This window comes from Vulpes lagopus, chromosome 11 (genome assembly GCF_018345385.1).
Source record: "Vulpes lagopus strain Blue_001 chromosome 11, ASM1834538v1, whole genome shotgun sequence".
In the NCBI taxonomy this organism is placed as follows: domain Eukaryota; kingdom Metazoa; phylum Chordata; class Mammalia; order Carnivora; family Canidae; genus Vulpes; species Vulpes lagopus.
The window spans coordinates 62,179,483-62,203,795 of NC_054834.1; the positions used below are offsets into that span (position 1 = coordinate 62,179,483).

The window sequence follows — 24,313 nt, forward strand, 5'->3', positions numbered from 1 at the left end:
TGATTTATTCATTTGTTCCACATGCATGTCCTCTACTACATATCAATGCAAATATGTATGTTAAACAGGAACACAAAGAATTCCATGGACAGAAACACATGCACATGCTCCAAACGGGCACGTGGGCACATACTCATGATGGTGATTGTCAGAGGTAAATGGAATCTATGAAGTGTCTAATAAAATAATTTAGAATAATTAGTTGAATTATAGTCTAGTCCCATTGATTTCTTTAGTTGAATAACTTTTCTAAGAGTCCTAATTAAAGAAATGAGTCATGCTTGCCACTTGTATTCAACATAGTTCTGGAAGTTCTAGCCACAGTAATCAGACAAGAAAAAGAAATAAAGGGCATCCAAATTGGTAAAGAAGAAGTTAAACTGTCACTATTTGTAGATGACATGATACTATACATAGAAAACCCTTAACACACCACTAAAAATATTAGAAGTAATAAATGAATTCAATAAAGTTGCAGAATACAAAATTAATACACAGAAATTTATTGCATTTCTGTACACTAATAATGAAGTAGCAGAAAGAGAAATTAAGAAATTAATTCTATTTATAATTGCACCAAAAAATATTTAGGGGCGCACCTGGCTAGTGCAGTCAGCTAAGCATCTGATTCTTGGTTTCAGGTCAGGTCATGATCTCAGGGTTGTGAGACTGAGCCCTGTGTTGGGCCCTGTGCTCAGTGCAGAGTCTACTTAGACTCTTTCTAAGAGTCTTGCTCTGCCCCCCCAATGTACACACTCTCTTTCTCTCTAAAATAAATAAATAAATAAAATCATTTTAAAACTACCTAGGAATAAACTTAACCAAGAAAGTAAAAGACCTGTACTATGAAAACTGCAAAACATTGATAAAAGAAATCGAAGATGACAATGACAAGTGAAAAGATATTCCATGCTCATAGATTGAAAAAAACTATTGTTAAAATATCCATACTACCTAAAATAATCTACAGATTCAATGCAACTCCTATCAATATACCAAAAGCATTTTTCACAGAACAAATAATAGTAAATATAGAACAAAATAGTAAACTTTGTATGGAACCACAAAAGACCCCAAATGGTCAAAGAATTTTGGAAAAGAAAAACAAAGCTGAAAGTATCACAATCCCAGATTTCAAAATTTACTACAAAATTCTAGTAATCAAAACATTATGGTACTGGCATAAAAAAAACTTCAAATAATTTGATTTGAAAACGGGCAGAAGACTTGAATAGACATTTTCCCAAAGAAGACATACAGATAGCCAACAGACACATGAAAATATTTTCAATATCACTCATCATTGGGAAAAAGAAAACCAAAATCTCACTGAAATATAACCTGACATGTGTCATAATGACTAAAATAAAAAAGACATGAAATAACAAGTGTTGGCAAGAATATGGGGAAAAAGGACCACTCATACATTGTTAGTGGGAAGGTAAATTGGTGCAGCCACTGTGTAAAATAATATGGAACTTCATTTTTAAAAAAAAGTTTGTATGGTCTCATTCGTTTGGGAAATATAAAAAATAGTGAAAGGGGATAAAGGGGAAAGGAGTAAAAATGAGTGGGAAATATCAGAAAAGGAGACAAAACATGAAAGACTCCTAACTCTGGGAAATGAACTAGGGGTGGTGGAAGGGGAGGAGGGCGGGGGGTGGGGGGTGAATGGGTGACGGGCACTGAGGGGGGCACTTGACAGGATGAGCACTGGGTGTTTTCTATATGTTGGCAAATTGAACACCAATAAAAAATAAATTTATAAAAATAAAAAATAAATAAATTTTTAAAAGTTTGTTGCAGCATTATTTAACAGCCAAGATATGAAAGCAAACCAGGTATCCACTGATAGAGAAATGAATAAAGAAATGAATAAATAAGAAGTAGTATGTGTGTGTGTGTATACATATATATATATATATGTATACATATATTTCTCATCCACAAAAGAGGTTGGGATCTTGCATTTGACATAGATGGACCTAGAGGATATCATGCAAAGTGAACTAAATCAATCAGAGAAAGATAAGTACCATATAATTTCACTTACATGTTTAATCTAAAAAACAAATGAACAAGAAAACAAATAAAAAGAAGAAACAGACACACAAATACAAATAACAAACTGATACTTTCCAAGAGAAGGGGTGTGCAGGAACGGGCAAAAGAGGTGAAAGAGAGTAGGAGATAAGACTTCTATTTAGGGTATGAAAAAGTCACAGGAATAAACTGCACAGCATAAGGAATACAGTCAAGGATATTGTAATAGTGTTGTATGGGGTCAGAAGGTAGCTACAATTGTGGTGAGCACAACATAACATATAGACTTGTCTAATGACTATGTCATACGTGTGAAATTAATGTAACATTGTGTGTCAGCTATACTTAAGTTTTAAAAACTATACTACTTATAAACAAAATAAACAAATAAATTATCCCAATTGAGATTAGCAAGATTGAGAAAGTCCAAACCAAACTCCCCAATAGAAACACAGATTTAACACTGTAAGTAACAAAACCCTTTTATGAAAAGTCCAAAGTCCAGTTCGTCTCATTTGTTGAAGTTCTAACCTCAGTACTTCAGAATGTGATCTTATTTGGAACAGGATTGTTGCAGGTTTAATTCCTTACGATGAGGTCATATTGGGGTAGGATCGGCCCCAAATCTAATAGGACTCATGTCCCTTTAAAAAGGGAAATTTAGACAGACACAGGCATGAGGGGGGAACACCATGCAAAGATGAAGATAAAGGTCAGGGTGGTGTAGCAGAACCCTGAATGCCAAAGAATGCCAGCACATCACCCAGATGCTCAGAGACAGATGTGAAACAAAGTCTCCCTTACAGAATTCACAAGCCACCAGCAGAACCAACCAATCTACACATTGACTGCAGACTCCTAGCACCAGAAATATGAGACAATAAACTTCTGTTATTTAAGCCACCCATTTTGTGTTACTTTTTTGTGGCAGTCCTGGGAAATTGATATAGGTAACAGTATGGATGAATCTCAGACACACCGTGCTAAGTGAAGGAATCTAGACTACACATCTACACACACTGGGATTCAATTTATAGGACATTCTTGCAAAGACAAAATTACATGGACAAAAGCAGTGTAGTGGTTGCCAGGGGTAGCAGGTGGGAGAAGGGGTTGACCACAAAGAAGCTTGAGGGTTTGGTTTAGATGATAGAACTCTTCTATATCACGATCATGCTAGTGGTTACATGACCTTGTAAATGTGACCAAACTCTTAGATTGATACAATAGAAACTAAGGATGTTATTGTTTGCAAATTTCACTTTAATTAGAAAATGGGTAAAATTAAAAATTAAAAAAAAATTAGAAATTAAAGTGAAAAATTAAGAAGTAACAAGTGATATGTGCATCCAGATCATACCCTGTTAGGTCCCTGCAGGCTGCTTCTCCCTGAGAAGATGGATGAGAGCTACAGGTGCCCTCGTGGGAGACATGTTCAGAGAACTCCTGTCTAGATAACTCCCTCCCGATTCCATGAATTAGCCCTTGAAATCTCAACATGACTCAGCGTGACATCATTTTAAGAGGGATCAGACCATGTGCCGAGCCCCTTTGGCCATCATTTATTCCTTTGATTGCTAATGGTTGTTAGTACATGCAGACCTTCCCTCTTGACCCTGGACCTGAGCATTTGCTCCAAGCTTGTGATCATGGGCAGGGAAAACATCTCAACATGAAAAATTCTATTGATGGAGTTTAAAGTGATAACTCCTCAGCAAGGTGTTTTATAGAGCTTCCCTCCTTTGCTTCTCACAGATACAATTCTGTGAATGATGTGGGAGAGGTCATTTTATTCTTATTTTACAAGAAGAGAAGACAAGTGACTCCTCCAAAAGCATAGTAACAATTAATGGTGGATTAACGATTACCTGCCTTAGATGTCTTGAAATATTTGACTGATACCTAATAGAGAGCATGTCTACCAGTATATATGCATTATTTTATGGAGAAAGTCTGATTTCATACTCACTATTCAAGATTGCCAGTCCCTTCTTTTCCAGCAGCAGGGTAAGCTTCTATGATCCATATAGACTTTTAGTGAGAAGTATAATTCATGCAAAAGCTGTGGGGCAGCTCTACCTACTATATATTTGAGTATAGAAATAGATGAGTTAAACATTATTTCTAAAGCAGTGAGCTGAGGCTGGGTTTTAAATATGAAAACTTCCATCAGTGGGGAGTGATACTTATGAAATATCATCATGCTTCTGTCTTTAAAAAAATCAGCCAAACAAAAAAGACGGGTGATGCTCTTATTCAGTAAATTTTAAATTCATCTTATTTGCTATCTCTGTCCTCTTACTGGAGTTTGAGATAAATCGAAGACAGTGAAATGACCTTTCTATAAACTACAAAAGCATTATGATTAAATTAACCAGATCAATACTCCATTGTAATCTTTCCCATAATGTAATATCATCTTTATTATCATTGCTAGCTCATCTACAAATGCTGATTATGAGGCTTATTTGATCAGCATTAGATTTGAATCTCTAATCTTCTTTATCTGAGCCCTATGGTTGTAGCGCTTTACATAACTCCTCAAATCCTCAGTTCTCTTAATGATAATGGGGGAGTAATAATTCTTCCGTCACAATATTACCATGAATTGAAATGAAATAATGTTTTTAGGCATGCATAAATATATATGTACAGATTCGCATAAAGAGAAATATATATTCACATAGCTCTACTGTTTGTAGAACATGCCACATTCTAAATGTAGTCACAATTCTCAGAGGTTGACAAACCTAATGACTTTAGGGGCTGGGCTTATAGAGGGAAGATGTGAAGAAGTGGGAGGACAGTGGTAGAGAATGATTAGCAGAAGATAGATGTCCTTCTAAAGGCTTCAAATTAAAACTAAAAAGATTTAAGACACTCTTCCTCCTTTTTAAAAATGTTATTGTTGTTCAAATTGCCAACATATAGCATAACACCCAGTGTTCATCCTGCCAAATGCCCCCCTCATTGCCCATCACCCAGTCACCCTGACCCCCCATCCACCTCCCTTTCCACTACCCCTTGTTCATTTCCCAGAGTTAGGTGTCTCTCATGTTTTGTCACCCTCACTGATATTTTCACTCATTTTTCTCCTTTCCCCTTTATTCCCTTTCACTACTTTTTATATTCCCCAAATGAATGAGACCATAAATGTTTGTCCTTCTCCGATTGACTTATTTCACTCAGCATAATACCCTCCAGTTCCATCCACGTCGAAGCAAATGGTGGGTATTTGTCATTTCTAATAGCTGAGTATTATTCCATTGTATACATAGAAGATTTCTGGGCATTGATTTTGTATCCTGCCACACTGCCAAATTGCTGTACGAGTTCTAGCAATCGTGGGGTGAGTCTTTTGGGTTTTCTAGGTACAGTATCATGTCATCTGCAAAAAGGGAGAGTTTGACTTCTTCTTTGCCAAATTGAATGCCTTTTATTTCTTTTTGTTGCCTGACGGCTGAGGCTAGGACTTCTAGTACTATGTTGAATAGTAGTGGTGAGAGTGGACATCCCTGTCGTGTTCCTGATCTTAGGGAAAAGGCTTCCAGTGTTTCCCCATTGAGAATGATATTTGCTGTGGGCTTTTCGTAGATGGCTTTTAAGATGCTGAGGAATGTTCCCTCTATCCCTATGCTCTGAAGAGTTTTGATCAGGAATGGATGCTGTATTTTGTCAAATGCTTTCTCTGCATCTATTGAGAGGATCATATGGTTCTTGTTTTTTCTCTTGTTGATATGGTCTATCACATTGATTGCTTTGAGTGTTGAACCAGCCTGGCATCCCGGGGATAAATCCCACTTGGTCATAGTGAATAATCTCCTTAATGTACTGTTGGATCCTATTGGCTAGTACCTTGTTGAGAATGTTTGCATCTGTGTTCACCAGGGATATTGGTCTATAACTCTCCTTTTTGGTGGGGTCTTTGTCTGGTTTTGGAATTAAAGTGATGCTGGCCTCATAGAATGAGTTTGTAAGTATTCCTCCCCTTTCTATCTTTCCAAACAGCCTTAGTAGAATAGCTATTGTTTCTTCTTTAAATGTTTGATAGAATTCTCCTAGGAAGCCATCTGGTCCTGGACTTTTGTGTCTTGGGAGGTTTTTGATGACTGCTTCAATTTCTTCCCTGGTTATCAGCCTGTTCAGGTTTTCTATTTCTTCCAGTTCCAGTTTTTGTTGTTTGTGTTTTTTTCCAGAAACGTGTCCATTTCTTCTAAATTGCCTAATTTATTGGCATATACCTGCTCATAGTAAGTTTTTAAAATCCTTTGTATTTCCTTGGTATTGGTGATGATCTCTCCTCTTTCATTCATGATTTTATTAATTAGAGTCTTTTCTCTTTTTCATTTTAGTATGGCCAGCTAATGGTTCGTCTATCTTATTAATTCTTTCAAAGAACCAACTCCTGGTTTTGTTGATCTGTTCCACAGTTCTTCCGGTCTCTATTTCATTGAGTTCTGCTCGAATCTTTATTAACTCTCTTCTTCTGCTGGGTGAAGGTTTTATTTGCTATTCCTTCTCCAGCTCCTTTAGGTGCAAGGTTAGCTTTTGTATTTGAGTTCTTTCCAGCTTTTGGGCATATGCTTGTATTGTGATGTATTTCCCCCTCAGGACTGATTTTGCTATATCCCAAAGATTTTGAGTGGTTGTATCTTCATTCTCATTTCTTTTTTTATAATAAATTTATTTTTTATTGGTGTTCAATTTTCCAACATACAGTATAACACCCAGTGCTCATCCTGTCAAGTGCCCCCCTCAGTGCCGGTCACCCATTCACCCCACTTCCCGCCCTCCTCCCCTTCCACCACCCGTAGTTCGTTTCCCAGAGTTAGGAGTCTTTATGTTCTGTCTCCCTTTCTGATATTTCCTCAGCCATTAGAAATGACAAATACCCACCATTTGCTTCACGTGGATGGAACTGGAGGGTATTATGCTGAGTGAAATGAGTCAATCGGAGAAGGACAAACATTATATGTTCTCATTAGTTTCCTTGAATCTTTTTAATTCTTTAATTTCCTGGTTGACCCTTTCATCTTTTAGCAGGATGGTCTTTAACCTCCATGTGTTTGAAATCCTTCCAAATTTCTTCTTGTGATTTAGTTCTAGTTTCAAAGCATTATGGTCTGAAAATATACAGGGGACAATCCCAATCTTTTGGTATCAGTTAAGACCTTTTTGTGACCCAGTATGTGGTATATTCTGGAGAAAGTTCCATGTGCACTTGAGAAGAATGTGTATTCGGTTGTGTTTGGATATTAAGTTCTGTAAATATCTGTGAAATCCATCTAGTCCAGTGTATCATTTAAAGCTCTTGTTTCTTTGCAGATGTTGTGCTTAGAAGATCTGCCTATTGCATTAAGTGCCATGTTCAAGTCTTCCAGTATAACTGTATTATTATCTAAGTATGTCTTTACTTTGGTTATTAATTGATTGATATATTTGGCAGCTCCCACATTAGGGGCATAAATATTCATGATTGTTAGATCCTTTAAGTATGGTATAGTGTCCCTCTTCATCTCTTACTACAGTCTTTGCAATAAACTCTAATTTATCTGATATAAGGATGGCTACCTCTGCTTTCTTTGGAGTACCATTTGAATGGTAAATGGTTCTACAACCTTTCATTTTCAGGCTGTAGCTGTCCTTAGGTCTAAAAGGAGTCTCTCGTAGACAGCAAATAGATGGGTCTTACTTTTTTATCCAGTCTGAAACCCTGCACCTTTTGATGGGATCATTAAGCCCATTCACGTTCAGAGTTACTATTGAAAGATATGAATTTAGTGTAAGACACTCTTCCTACACAAGAACATATCACATAAAAAAATTTTAAACATGAAACTCACCACCAAAACAGACCTACAGGTGAAAGGCAGCCAACAAACCAGGACCTTTCAGCCCTTGATCCTGGTGATTCAACTGTGAGATGATAGTAATGAGAAGAAGAATGAGTTGCAGATGGACATTCTTTGAATCATACTAAAATATGGATTTTAAGAAAGAAATTAAGTAAAAGAATGGCTCCTTTGCAATGGCTAGAACAACCACTCAGACTGGCAGAGACAGATGACTGAGGACCAGTGGAAGGGACCAAATAATCAGTGGACCAAGTGTGTGAGAACAAGGAAATAAAAGAGAGGCTACAAGACTTCAGACCTCAAACCCCCTGAATCCCTGCATGTCACCATCCACTCTTCTCAACAAACATAAAGACTATCATTCCATCCTAAAAATAATGCTACAGCTAACCTGTATCAGGCCATGCTAAACACCCAGCATTTTGCTCACTGTTTACTATACATTACCTCTTTATTTCCCCCCAACAATACTTGAGGTAGATCTCATGACAATCTTCATTCTGCATATGGAAAAAATCAGGTCTGGGTACTGAGGTTGGAACAATGATCCTTGGGTAGTCAACGATAAAGCTGATGTACACCTCTTGCTAGAGCCCAAGATCTACACCAGACACTGTACCTTGCTCTCTGAATCACCTCTGGTGGTTGTATATGCCCCTACTGCTCCAGTTACCCCCCTACATCCACTCTGCTTATATGCCTCAGTTACTTAAGTATAAAGCCCCAAACACTGAGTTTAGGACAAGGGAGACAATGAGTAATTGCAAAATGAGTCAAATTCAATGTTTTAAAAATTAAAACCAGTGGACTAAAGAACCAATCTTTGGGTATAAAACTTAGCTTTGGCAGTAATAATTCTTATAAATTAGATATATTTTTCAGCTTCTGTGCTTCATAACTTAAATGAAGGTAATTACTAGTCAATATCGTGAGGTCATTGAGAAAAATAAATGAATACACACTTAGTGTCTAGAGCAATTCCTGGCACATGAGCAACACAGAAGTGTCAATATTTACAAGCTCATGTTACTGAAATGACTGATATATTTGATTCCAGACCTGCCATCTTGATCAAGACATTCCTTTTTCCATATCTCAGCTTACAAATTTACAAAATTTAGAAGATGGGAGATGATCCACAAAGATCCTTTAGTTTCAGCAATGTGTAACTATATAGGTAATTCTTGCATTAAATTTTGTTGTCTAGCTCATATTAGACGCTTAAGTAATTTTGAAGAATCACTGCTATAATGACAAAATGCACATCTATCCTCTTTCTTCTTCTTCTCCTTCTTCTTCCTCCTTCTTCTTCCTCCTCCTTCTTCTTCTTCTTCTCCTTCTTCTTCTTCTCCTTCTCCTTCTTTCTTCTTCTTCTTCTTCTTCTTCTTCTTCTTCTTCTTCTTCTTCTTCTTCTTCTTCTTCTTCTTCTTCTTCTTCTTTCTTCTTCTTCTTCTTCTTCTTCTTCTTCTTCTTCTTCTTCTTCTTCTTCTTCTTCTTCTTCTTCTTCTTCTTCTTCTTTTCTTTCTCTCTCTCTCCAGGTATCTATTTCAATTGGGCTTAAATTGCCTTTTTGTTTTTGACTCTGTTCCTTTATTTCTCATTGCTACAGGGCTTTCTGTGTGATTCCCAACAACACTTATGGAAAACAACACAGAAGTGACACAGTTCATCCTGCTGGGACTAACCAATGTCCCAGAGCTGCAGATTCCCCCTCTCTGTCATGTTCACCCTCGTTTACCTCATCAATGTTGTTGGGAATGATGGTGCTGATTCTTTTGGACTCCCGTCTCCATGCTGTCATATACTTTTTCCTCAGTAACCTGTCTCTGATGGACTTTGGTTACTCTACAGCTGTCAATCCCAAGGTCATGGCTGGATTACTTAAAGGAGACAAGGTCATCTCCTACAATTCATGTCCTGCTCAGATGTTCTTTTTTGTAGCCCTTGTCAGTGTGGAAAAATCTACTTTTGGTCTATGACTGCCACACAGCTGTGTGTAAACTCCTACATTACACCACCATAATGACTGCCAGTGTGTGTGCACATGTTGCCATACATTCCTACTTTTGTGGTTTCCTAAATGCCCCCATTCACATTTGGGACATGGTCAGTCTCTTTTTCTGCATGTCCAATATAGTCCACCACTTTTTCTGTGATGTTCCAGCAGTCACAGCTCTCTCTTATTCTGATAGACATGTCAGTGAGCTGGTTTTTGTTGTTGTCACTAGTTTCAATATTATTTTTGCTCTCCTCATTATGTAGTTTCCTATCTGTTCATATTTACCACTATCCTAAGATGCCTTCAGCTGAAAGATATCGGAAGACATTGTCTACCTGCACTTCCCACATCACTGCAGTGTCCATCTTCTATGGGACAGTCTTTTTCATGTACTTATAGCCCAGCTCCAGCATTCCATAGACTCATAGAAAACGGCATCCGTGTTCTACACCATGCTCATCCTCATGCTGAACACCCTGGTACATAGCCTAAGGAACAAGGAGGTGAAAATGCACTCAAGAAGGGAATTGAGAAGGCAAAGCTGTCTCTAGGCTTTACCTCTTAAAGTTGTAGGATCCACAGTGACCTAGTTACATTCCTCTCAGATCTTCCGCAGGCAATGACTCGCATTTTTCTTAATGAAAGTATAATTAACATATAATGTTATATTAGTTCAGGTGTACAACATAATAATCCAACAGTTCTATACACTACTTGGTGCTCACCACAATAATTATAGCCACCATATGTCACCAAACACCATTATTACCATCTTATTGACTATACTCCTTATGCTATACTTTTCATCTCCACGACTTATTTATTTTGTAACTGGAAGTTTGACCTCCTAATACTCTTTATCCCTTTCACCCATCCCACCTCACCAGTGGCAACCACCAGTTCTCTGTATTTAAAAGTCTGTTTTCTGTTTGTCACTTGTTTTCTTTGATCATTTGACTTTTTTCTTAAATTCCACAAATGACTGAAGCACATGACATTTTAATGCCCACACTGTACTTAAATTGCTGAGGTGATACCATTAATTATTCCAAAGTCTATCATCTAAAAAAGAAAATAGTATCACACATATGTGATATTTGAAAAAGGACAGCCAAGAGGGACCTTAAGAATTTTGGGGCACTGCTTCCAATAAACCTTATTAATTATATATATTATATGTACTCTACTATATGACAATGGAAGCTTTCATGTAAACCATGGCATACACAAACTCATGAATAGCGGCATATGCAAGAATCCCATATATGCACATACACACAGCAGTGGGGAGTTGGATGCAGTCTGCCTAGCTTTTAATAAAAAAGTTTAAATAATCAATTTAGGTATCGGAATATAAATTTATATCTGACATTATTTTTTTCTCTAGCTGAAGAACTATTTCAAGAGACCAAAATGAAGAAAAAAATACATAATTTTTAAAATAAAGATATATGCTTTTGGGGGCACATTTATTGAAAGTTACAAAAGTATAATATTTCAAAGGAATTAATTTTTCTATCTTCAGTACTGTCTGCTACAAAAAGTATTATCACAGAAGATTTGCAAAAACAAGAAGGCTAGAGTACCAAAAAACAAGATCAATTGATAACAATGACATTTTTCAGTTATTCTGTATAGGACTACCAAATCTTTAACTTTGTAAGCTAACAGTAGGTATAATAATATTACCTATTTTTCTCTCTGGAAGTAGCTATTGCCTCTCATGCAGGGACAGTTTGGTTTCAGATGAGCTACGTCACCTCCTGCTGCTTTCCTGCTTGCTCCCTCCATGTCACTCATATTGAGTTCCCTGCTGTTCCTGGACAATCCAAGATCACTCCTGCAGGGTCTTTGTACTTGCTGCTGCCGATGCTCAGAAAGCTCCCCCATTTCCCTCAGGTCTTTGCTTAAATGTTAAAATATCAGAGTCACCCCAGCCCCCATGGACACTGTTCCCAACTTGCTTTACTCTTCATAGTCCTGATCGTTCCTCAACTATTTCTATTTACCTGTTTATTAGTTGTTTGTCCATTAAATGAAAAATAACACATGAAATACATTTTATTTAGTAAATTGCAATAATACAAAATATAAGTCTGCAAAAGTTTCCTTATTCAATTTGCAAAATCCCTTCATAAATTATAATTATTCAATCAACTCCAGTGACTCTAAACATTCATAGAAAATGTAAGCATGACAGGGGCACCTGGATGTCTCAGGTTAAGTGTCCTAGACACTCAGTTAAATGTCCATTTCATGAATTTGGCTCAGCTCATGATATCAGGGTTGTGAGATTGAACCCTGATTTGGGCTCTAGGCTGGGCATGGAGCCTGTTTGAGATTCTCTCTCTCCTTCTGCCTTTCCCCCACTATGCCCCCACTCTCTCTCTGTCTCTTCCTCTCTACAAAACAAAACAAAACTAAAACTAATCACGACAAAACAGTAATAAACATAACCTACCTCAATGTACTAATAATATATAATCATTGTGTATTTTATTGGACTTTTAGGTGAGCTCAATTTCATAATAAAGCTACCCAAAGGAGTTTGCATCCATGTTCCTTTTCAATCTCTATAATTCTAGAAACATTCAACTTCTCAAGACTTGCAAACATGTGCTTGAATGTCCTAAGAGGGTCATACTGACATTGGTGGGGTCTGTGTGATGCAACACAAATATCTGCTCTGAGGTCTGTGAAAATGGTTTCTCTCCTAGAACTGTTTTTTAATAATTGTTTTAAATATATCTTTAAATTCGAAAACAATTTTAGATAATCAAAATATTTGCTGATATATTATAGACAAGTCCACATACCTTTCACTCAGCTTCCTCTAGTGTTAGCACCTTACTTTAGTCGAAACTAAGAAACCAGCGTTGGTATATTACTATTATCTAAACTTCAATAATTCATTTCTTATTTATCAACTAATGTCATTTTACTCTTACAGGATCCCATCCAGGATCCAACCCTGCATATATTGTCCTGTTCCCTTAGTCTCCTCGTATCTGTGACAGTGTCTCAGTGGTTCCTGGGTTTTCACCACCTTAATAGGTTTGAGGAGTACTGCTCAGGTGCTTTGTAGAAGGTCTTTCCATTTAGGTTTGTCTGATTTTTTTTGGTGATGGTTACACAGAGGTTAGATATTGAGAGAGAGTGAGAAATGCTGTCCTTATCATGTCCCATCAGGGAACACGTATTACCAAACTGACCTGTCACTGGAGATCTTAACCTTAATCACCTAAACCAGATATGTTTGCCAGGTGCTTCAGTATAATGCTGCTTTCTCCCCCTGCATGCTGTATACACTCTAGAAACAAGTCACTAAGTTCAGGTCACACTCATGGTGGAAGGCACTATACTCCACCTCCTAAGGAAAGGCTAAACATATTATTTAGGATTTTTCTACAAGAAGGACCCATTTATTTACTGACTTAGTTTCTTACTTACATCAGCACAGACTCACATACATCTGTTTTGTACCTTGGGGTACAATGCAGTCCTACAATATTTCCTTTGTTGTTCAAATTATTCCATCTTGGGCCATTGGGAGCACTTTCCATTCTGCTCTTGTTTCCTTTTGATACACCCAACCCTCTTGTTTTCTGAGCTCCTCCTTCCTTCCTGGAACCACAAGACACTCTGGGCTCCTCTTGTGCTATTCCTGTCCCAACCCAGCAATCAACTCTTTCTCCAAAGAGCCCATCTCACTCTCACTTGGAACTCACATGAACCCAAATCCTCCAGCCTTCTTTCCTTTAACTGGTAAATTCAATAACAACTAGCTACAGGAGGCTGAGTACTTTCCTAAATGGTTCTGTGGTATCTTTGAGCAGAGATTGTGTGTGTTCAAAATTGCTTTTGTCTCAGTTCCTGTTCCAAATCCCTGCCTTTGTCACACTTGTCTATCACTTCAAGCACCACACTTCCTCCTATGCTTCTTTTTTTCCTGTCTCTACACTGCTTTTCCGCAAGGTGACATACACGACTCCTTTTCCTTCATTATTCCAAAGAATCATTTACACAATAATCTTGTACTCAGACAAAATGGAGGGGAAGTGAAGCCCTCCCTAATGTCCATCATTCAGTTATCCCATTCCCCCACCCACCTCCTCTCCAGCAGTGCTCAGTTTGTTTCCTATAGTTAAGAATCTCTTATGGTTTGTCTCCCTCTCTGATTTCATCTTATTTTATTTTTCCCTCCCTTCCCCTATAATCCCCTATTTTGTTTCTTAAATTCCACATATGAGTGAAATCATGTAATTGTGTTTCTCTGACATTTCTCTTAGCATAATACATTCTATTCCATCAAATTTGTTGCAAATGGTAATGTTTCATTTTTGATGCTAATATTTCATTATATATAGTTAATAGACATTTAGTGAGATTTGTATCCCCACCATCAAACCAAAACCACTCAAAGTCATTCACCAATTCCCTATCGCTATGGCCTATTGTCAGTTTTTATGATATTGCTTAACCTACCAGCAGTTCTGATACATCCATTCCCTCTTTTTTTTTAAAAAAAAAAAAAACAGGTTTTTAAAATTTTATTTGAGAGAGTGAGCAAGAGACAGAGAACATGAATGGAGGGAATAGCCAAGGGGAAGTGAGAAGCAGACTCCCCTGCTACACTGGGTGCCTGATGTGAGACTCAATCTTGGGACTCTGGGATCACAACTTGAGCCAGAGTCAGATGCTTAACTGACTGAGCCACCCATGGGCCCATATCCATTCCCTCTTGATGCATTTCTTATCACTTGGTTTAGGATACCACTCACCTTCGTTGGCTACTCATCTCTCTGACCTTTTATTGAGAACATTCCACGTCTTGGAAATTAAGATTCAGTACTGTGTGGCAGTATCCTGGCTTTCCTTAGAAAACAAAGAGTATTGAGATTTCAACTAAGCACATTGCCTTTCAGCTAAAGATAAAATTTTGATGTTGGTTTACCAAATTGCTTTTTGTGGTCTTATGACTGAATTCTTGCCAATGGAATGTACTCAGAAGTAATGCACACAGCTACTATATTGCTTTATTGAAAAGAAATTCTTTTCCTTCACTCATCCCCTTCTCTTCTTCTCCAGATAGAAGAGTTATGATGAGGGCAAACTTCCAGCACTCAAAGAGGTGATAGAGGCTATGTGTACTGAACCTAGCCCCAGAATGACCAAGGCACAGCAGCTGTACAGATAGTTCATATTTACCCTGCTACATTAACCTCCACAATTTGAGAATAAATTGCTGCCTTATTGAAACCACTGTATTTTGGCTTCTTTTTTTTACAGTAGCTTAACTTGATTTCTAAATTGTGGTAGATTAACTTTGGGCACAAAGTCTTTGCAGCTGTTTTCCTGAAGAGGAGGAGTCTTTCTTCATGCTTGATTCATCCTTGAATCTGGGCCAGCCCTTTGATATCATTGATTAGTATAACATAATAGAAAAATGCGAGAGTTAAGAGTCTATACTTTAAGAAACCATTCCGTTGTACTTTCACGCTGAAAATATGTAAGATAGCTGGTCCATCCTCTGGAGGATCAAAGATCATGTGGAGAAGAGGTACAGAATAACCAGAAATCAAAAGTTAGAGACATAAGGCCTTCTTGAACCTTTTAGCCCACTGACCATGCATAAGATATGAAACCTCACAATGAGCCATGTGAAAGCCAAGTAACTGTCCCTGTAATGAGCACATGTTTGGATGTAATGAAGATGAACAGATAGGAAGTCAAGCTAATTATAAGGGCAAAATAGATATTGAAATATACTAAAGAGCACAGTCTCATATATGTATATATCAGATCAGGAAAGAGCCAAGATTTGGGGGTATATCACAAAAAAAAAAAAAAAGGTTGGATCACATTGCAATGGCAGAAGGAGAGGCAGAAGGTGAACCCATTGTGGATGACAGGTTCAACAAAGCCCAGACATAGCAGCCTCCTGACATTTCTGCACACACGTGCTGGTGGTCACAGTGGTGATGTAAGGGCTTATATATCACTACATGCTAATCATAGCCACGACAGCTACCAGGAAACAGTTGTTAAGCAAATGTTTAGATCAGCTTTATTTATAATCACCAAACACTAGAACCACCACAAATTTTCTTGAACTGAGAATAGAATAAATAATTGGTAATGACTGTATAGTGAAATACTACTCTGCAGCAAAAATATCCCACTCTGACACAGGAAACAATACAGACAGGCCTCAAATGCTAAGTGAAAGATTACACACTCAAAGAGTACATATTCTAGAATTATAGTCAAGGACACTCCTGGAAAGGCAATTTTAGTGGGACAAAACAATTTATGGTTGCTAGGGGCAGGTTGGGAGGATGAGTTTGTCAGAAGAGATTTGTTCCAATTTTTGTAGGTGAGTGTTTACTGGACATAAATTTGACAAAATCTTACAACTATCAACTATTCACTGGGACTGTGGATACTATCATATGGAAATTATACTTAATTATAAACTGACAAAAATCACAAGAAATAACAAGTATAATACAAAAACATAAGCACTGAGTGAAATATCCAGCATGGCTCCCACAGGCAGTTTAATTGCCTCCGACCTGGGAAAGTGGGATGAGGTGCTAGAAATGTTATCTCAGGGGAAATTCCCAGAGAGTTCTGTGTCTCTATAACTCTCTCCACATCCCCATGCATTAGCCATTGAAATCCCAGTATGACTCCACATGCCGCCATTGTAGAGAGACCAGTCTACATGCTGAACCCCTTTGGTGATCATTTACTCATTTGAATGTTAATATTTGCTACTGCACAGAGATCTTATCCCAGGATTCACTATGAGCCTTCAACATTTCAGAAGAAATGCCCCAACATAGAAATTATATTGATTGACAAAAAATGATGACTTCTTATGGAGATATTTTACAGACCCTCCCTTGCTTCTTATTTACAGACACAAGACTGTGAATCATGTAAAGGGTAAACTTACCATCTTTATTTTACAAATAAGGAGGGAATAAGTGATCCCTCTAGGATCACAGAAAGAAAGCATGTTGGGTAAAGAAATTGAATATGTTAATGTTCTTTTCTCCATTTTCTCCTGCCTTAGAGACCTTGGAGCCTTATTATGACCATGTCCTGAGAGCAGTATTGATGCAGTATTCTACAGCTTTGACTCTGATTCAGACCCGTACTCAGAATTGGCTCTTCCTGCTCTCCCAGCAAATAGGTAAGCATCCATATTCCCTACACATTTTTAATGAGAAGTGTAATCCCTGCAGAAGTGGTAGGGAAGCTCTACCTACTTTGAGGTAGTGAAGAATAGAGATAGGCATTTCAAAGTTTTTCCAAAGTACTGAGTGAAACCAGGGAATAAATGTCAAAATTTCCATCAGAAGGGAGTATGCTGTTCTTATGGAAACTCATCCTACTTTCCTAAAGGTATGAACAAAAAAGCCACAGATGATTCTCTAATTGATCAAGAGGAGAATTAATCCTGTTAACAAAATACTGGCCTCTCATTGGACGTAAACAAGCAAAACAAACAAAAAACTGCAGAATGAAATAATCTTTAACTACAAAATTTCTAGTATGGATTAACAGGATCCAAAAGGCATTTTAAACTCTCACCTATAATCTCAAGGTTATTGTCACCAGACAACCACACATGGTAACAGCAAATGGCTAAAGGCAGAGTCTGTTGATCACACAGACAGTGGATTTAACTCTTGAATCTTGACTCCTTCCCAGGCTAGCTGCATAATTTTAGAGCATCACATTGCTTCTCAAATCCTCATGCTCCACAATGGTGAAGAGGGTATAGCAATACTACCTGCTGTATACACACACACACTAACATATAAAGCCTTACTTATCACTTATGGAACATAGAATAGGCTCCAAGTGGACGTGTGTGCTAAGGTTGACAAATGATGTCATCATGGGACAGGCTTGTACAGGGAAGTTGCGAAACTTTAGGAGAAAGATGTTAGTAGTTAGCAGAAAAGGGATAACCTTCCAAAGCTTCAAATGCAAGTAAAGAGATTTGTAGCACTGTTCCTATGGAAGAACAGATTCACATGAAATATTTTATAACACGGGCTTGCCACTAATATAGATCTGCAGGCTGAAGGGAGCCCACAGACATGGAACTGTCAACCCTTGATCTCTGATTCTGCTGTGAGATGGCAGTCATGAGAGAAGGAGTAAGTTCTCCAGGGGGGACTCCCAACCAGCTAATGTGTAGAGTTCAAGGAAGAAATTAAGCAAAAGAAGGCTTGCATGGATCTTTGGGGACAGCTGATTGCTTGGGTGAAGTGAAAACAGACTAAGAAATCCCAGAGATCACAGACAACCTCCAAGGCCCTCATGTGTGAGAAAAGGCACACTGAAGAGACTCTTCAAGACTTCGTACATCACACACGTCCGAAGCCCCACAAGACACCACCCATTTTCCCCAGGGCAATGTAAAGACAATCATTCCATCCTAACAATAATATTCTAGCTCATCAGACTGTGCTAATCAACCAGATTTTGTTTTTTAAGCATTATTTTATTTAATTCTCATAACAATACTATAATGTAGCTCTCTTTGCTGTCTTATTTTTCTGGACATGGAAATAGGAGGTTCAGATAAGTTAGCTTAGGACTAATGATTCCTCATAAGTAAATGGTAGTAGGGCTGATATGTACTTCATCCTGGATCCCAAGCTCTACACCCAATACTGTGCCTTCCCCTCAGATTATCCCTGCTGGCTGTCCTGGCTTTTATTGCTCCAGTATCTCTTCACATCCGCTCTGTGTGTATCTCTTGGATACTTCACTGGGAAACCTCAAACAATGAATTTGGACCAATGGCAACAATAAGCAATTGTATTGATTAACTTCAATTGATTTAAATATAGTTTAGAAGATCAGTTTAGGAACCACTCAGCATGGATTCAGATATTGACTTGAATCCCAAACATGGCTTCTCAATTAATAGTCATTTGAAATATAAAAAATTATTCAACCTCTGTGCATCATAATTTACTTTACTCCCAACTTTTTTTTTAAGATTTAAAGTAATCTCTATATACAACATGGGACTTGAACTCACAACTCTGAGAACAAGAGCCACAGGCTGTAGCAACTGAGTCAGCCAGGTATCCCTCTGTTAATCATAGCTTAAATGAGTGTTATAACAAATAAAACTCAAAATGTTCTTGAATTATGTAATGAATATACGGATCTTTTTGTACTTACAATAAGGTTATGTCCCAAAAAACTCATTGTACATTGTAAATATCGTAAGATGAAAATTCATTTAATACATTACCTACTGAACATTAAGTTTAGCCTCTCCTGCCTTAAGCATGCTTCTAGTACTTAACATTAGTGAACAGTTGAGCAAAAATCACCTCACACAAAGCCTACTTTATAATAAAGGGTTGAGTACCTCATGAATTTGTTGAATACAGTACTGCAAGTGAAACACAGAATAACTGTGCTGGTACAGGATGGTTGTAAATGTATCAGCTGTTGACCCTCATGATCGCCTGGCTGACCTGGCACTGAGGCTCACTGCCCCACCCAGCACCAAGAGAGACGACTGTACCAGCTATCACTAGCCCAGAAAAATATGCACATCAAAATTTAAAGTATGGTTTCTATTGTATGTGTATCACTTTTGCACTATGATAGAGTTGAAAGATCATTAAGTCAAATCATTGTTAAGTTGAAGATTGTCTGTACATCTACAGTGTCTACAGTATTTCCTGGCAAGTGAGCAACATGCAAGATTTTATTTATTTAATCATGAGAGATACACACAGAGAGGATTGGCAGATGCACAGGCAGAGGGAGAAGAGACTTCATACAGGGAGCCCCATGCGGAACTTGATTCCCGGTCTCAAGGATCACGCCCTGGGGGGAAGGCGGTGCTAAACCACTCAGCCACCTGGGCTGCCCAATTTTATTGTTTTTTAAGCAATATCTTATTTAATTCTCATAACAATACTATAATGTAGATCGCATTACTGTTTTATTTTTCTAGACATGGAAATAGGAGGTTCAGATAAGTTAGCTTAGGACTAATGGTAGTAAAGCTGATATGTACTTCATCTTGGATCCCAAGCTCTACACCCAATACTGTGCCTTCCCCTCAGATTATCTCTGGTGGCTGTCCTGGCTCTTATTGCTCCAGTATCCCTTCACATCCACTCTGTGTGTATCTCTTGGGTACTTTACTGGGAAACCCCAAACAATGAATTCGGACCAATGGCAACAATAAGCAATTGTATTGAATTAACTTAAATTTGATTTAAATATAGTTTAGAAGATCAGTTTAGGAACCACTCAGCATGGATTCAGATATTGGCTTGGATCCCAAGCATGGCTTCTCAATTAATAGTCATTTGAAATATAAAAAATTATTCAACCTCTGTGCATCATAGTTCATTTTCCCTCTAGCTTTTTTTTTTTTTGAGGATTTTAAGTCATCTGTACACCCAACATGGGGCTAAAACTCACAACCCCAAGAGGAGGTTCCACTGGTTGAGCCAGCCAGCCACTCCTCGCTGTGCATCATAATTTAAATGAATGTAATAAATCAAACTCATAATGTTCTTGAAATGATGTAATGAATATACAGATCTACTTGTACTTACAATAGGATTTTGTCCCAAGAAACCCACTGTACACTGAAAGTATAAGATGAAATTTCACTTACTACATAAGACCTGCTAAACATCATACCTTAGCCTCTCCTAATTAGCAACTTTCCAGCACTTAGCATTAGTGAACAGTTGAGCAAAAATCATCTCACACAAAGCCTACTTTATAATAAAGGGTTGAATACCTCATGAATTTGTTGAATACAGTGCTGCAGGTGAAACACAGAATGACTGTGCTGGTACAGGATGGTTGTAAATGTATCAGCTGTTGGCCCTCATGATCGCCTGGCTGACCTGGCACTGAGGCTCACTGCCCCTACCCAGCACCAGGAAAGACGACTGTACCAGCTATCACTGGCCCAGAAAAAGATCCACATCAAAATTTGAAGCATGATTTCTACTGCATGTGTATCACTTTTGCACTATGATAGAGTTGAAAAATCATTAAGTCAAATCATGGTTAAGTTGGGGACTGTCTGTACATCTACAGTGTTTACAGTATTTCCTGGCAAGTGAGCAACATGCAAGTATCTGCTTTTACTAGGATTGGGAAAAGTGAATCACCAGATGTATTCATTCTGGACAAGCTATCTTAATCAACTTACTTCATTTTTTCTCTCACTTTACAAATTTATAACATTTTAGAAATGAGAAGATGCTCCATACTTCAGAGTCCACAGTTTATAAACCTATATGTAATTTTTGCTGTAACTTTTGTGGTCAAGCTAACATTTTATCTGGAGAATCTTGAAAGCTATCGCTCTGATAAATAACACATACTGTATATACACTTTTATTTTTTAATATTTGATTTATTTATTCATAATAGTCACACACACACAGAGAAAGAGAGAGAGAGAGAGGCAGAGACACAGGCAGAGGGAGAAGCAGGCTCTATGCAGGGAGCCCGACGTGGGATTTGATCCCAGGTCTCCAGGATCGCGCCCTGGGCCAAAGGCAGGCGCTAAACCACTGCGCCACCCAGGGATCCCTGTATATACACTTTTCTTTTTTTTTTTCTTTTTTTTTTTTTTTATATACACTTTTCAATGTAAGTTTCTTTATCACTCATTTCTTTCTTCTCATTAGCCACAAAGCATCTGTGGTCCTCAACATTGATGGGTAACAGGACAGAAGTGACACAGTTCATCCTGCTGGGACTAACCAATGACCCAGAACTGCAGGTTCCTCTCTTCATAATGTTCACCTTCATCTACCTCATCACTCTGGTTGGGAATTTGGGGATTACCGTGCTGATTCTCTTGGACTCCCGTCTCCACACTCCCATGTACTTTTTCCTCAGTAACCTGTCTCTGGCGGACTTTGGTTACTCTACAGCTGTCACACCCACAGTCATGGCTGGGTTACTTAGAGGAGACCAGGTCATCTCCTACAGTGCATGTGCTGCTCAGATGTTCGTTTTTGCTGTCTTTGCCACTGTGGAGAATTATCTCTTGGCCTCAATGGCCTATGACCGCTACGCAGCAGTGTGCAAACCCCTCCATTACACCACCACCATGACGACAGGGGTGTGTGCTCGTCTGGCCATAGGCTGCTATATCTTTGGTTTCCTGAATGCTTCTATCTACATTGGAGACACATTTTGTCTCTCTTTCTGTATGAACAATGAAGTCCATCACTTTTTCTGTGATATCCCAGCAGTCATGGTTCTTTCTTGCTCTGATAGATATGTCAGTGAGCTGATTCTTATTTATGTTGTGAGCTTCAACATCTTTTTTGCTCTCTTGGTTATCTTAATTTCCTACATATTCATATTTATCACCATCCTGAAGATGCACTCATCTGGTGGATATCAGAAGGCTATAGCCACCTGTGCTTCCCACCTCACTGCAGTGTCCATCTTCTATGGGACAGTCATCTTCATGTACACACAGCCCAGCTCCAGCCATTCCATGGACACAGACAAAATGGCATCCGTGTTCTACACCATGGTCATCCCCATGCTGAACCCTATGGTCTACAGCATGAGGAACAAGGAGGTCAAGAATGCTCTCAAGAAGATTGTTTTAGAGTCAAAATTGTCTTTAGGATTGTGATTTTAGCACTGTCCAATATCCTCTAATCCACTTACATGAAAGCCAGAGTGAAATTAAGTTCCTGAAGTGATATTCTAACTTATTCAAATATCTCTCATACTGAAAATAAAGCAAAGATTATGTGCAGAAATATAAACCTGAAAAAGAATGGCTAAGAAGTCTTGGGCTTAATTCTCAAAAATTTTACTCAGGAGATGCATTTATTCACTTATTTTACATGCATTTTTTTTCTACCACATCAATGCAGAAACACTTAAAATAGGGGCACAAATGAGACCGTGAACAGAGTGCATGCATGTGCCTATGAGGATACATACACACTGGAGTAGGCAAATTCCCAAAATTAAATGGAATGTTGCCAGTTTTTAATAATCATAATTTAAATATTTAATTTATGTGTTAGAATAGAAATTTATGTCCCATATTTTCACCTCTTTAGTTGATCTACTCTAAGAGTCCTGACTTCAGAGTGAAAGTAATGTACTATCAAATAAAAGGATCTAATTTGGGGAGCTCATTTTATTGGGAGATACATACATATAGTATCTTAAGTGAATTAATATTTCTGTCTTAATTGAGTCATTACATAGAACTATCATGCCCATATTACAATTTTCAAAAGGTAAAACACAGCCAGAGCATGAGAAAGATGGAAGAAGATTAAAAACATTTTTCAATTTCTTTAGATATTTCTCCAATTCTCACACTACTAAAAACTTCACTTTTCAGTCATGTAATGTACATTTTCCTTCTAGAAATGCACTGGAATGATTAATGCTGGTATTTCACGTTTCCTTTGTTGATTTAAATTATTTTCTGGAAACTCCCCATTCTTTTGCCATACTTCATTTATGTGATCTTCTTCCTATTTCTTCACAATCTGACAACTTTAAAGATGTTCCTGCAGGGCATTTGTACTTGCTTTTCCCTGTGGAAAATGTTCCCTTATACCATTAAGGTCATTGCTTAAATGTTACTCTAATACACAACATTTTCCGGACCACCTTCATAAACTAGTCCCCTTTTATGCACCATGTACACTGTTCTTTCACTCTGTGACATTCTTCATATCTTTATAAACCCTCATCTTTTGTATATTTTTTGTCTTCTTGTTTATGATTCATGTCTCCCAACTCGAATTTAAATTCTGTGAAAGCCGTGGCTTTATTTATTTTTTTTTACAACACTATCTTCAGTACCTAACTGAGTGTTTGTTTCATGGTAGATTCTTAATATATGAATGAATAAAATAATTAAGCTTCGAGTCACACTGTAGTAATATGATGGATCATTAAACCATTGATGGCTATAGTATGTCATCCACAACATAAACCTTTTAGATAGATGTATAGTGCATTTCAAGAAGCAAAGCTGATTTTATGCTTTACTGTAATATTTTTATCTACATTTTTCACTAAGTGCATGCACTCCAATGTTTGGATACAAGGATTTCTTGGATTTCCTAATCAAGTGAATCATCTGAAATAATCTCATAGTTTTCACTTAGCACTGATGTCTCATTAAATGGCAAGTAGCATATCAAGTAAGTACTAATTGGTAAATCAAAAAAAGATGTTAAATATGAGATTATTTAAGGACTATTATCTGATTATATTTGGAAATAACTTCATACATATGAAATATAATTAACTGAAATAATTCTGAGTATCTATGTAGAATATAAACATGGCAATATCTGTCAATAATAAAGATAATGCACATTCAGTATGCTAG

General features: G+C 37.7%; 1 protein-coding gene and 1 pseudogene across 1 annotated transcript; both read left to right on the forward strand.

Moving 5' to 3' along the window:
• Positions 1–9,536: 9,536 nt before the first annotated feature.
• On the forward strand, positions 9,537–10,448 carry LOC121471958 (annotated as a pseudogene).
• An 11,192-nt stretch (positions 10,449–21,640) lies between these two features.
• Positions 21,641–22,579, forward strand: LOC121471903 (olfactory receptor 5B3-like). The gene has a single exon (XM_041722785.1). The coding sequence runs from the start codon at positions 21,641–21,643 to the stop codon at positions 22,577–22,579; it is 939 nt and encodes a 312-aa protein (XP_041578719.1).
• The last annotated feature ends 1,734 nt before the right edge of the window (positions 22,580–24,313 follow it).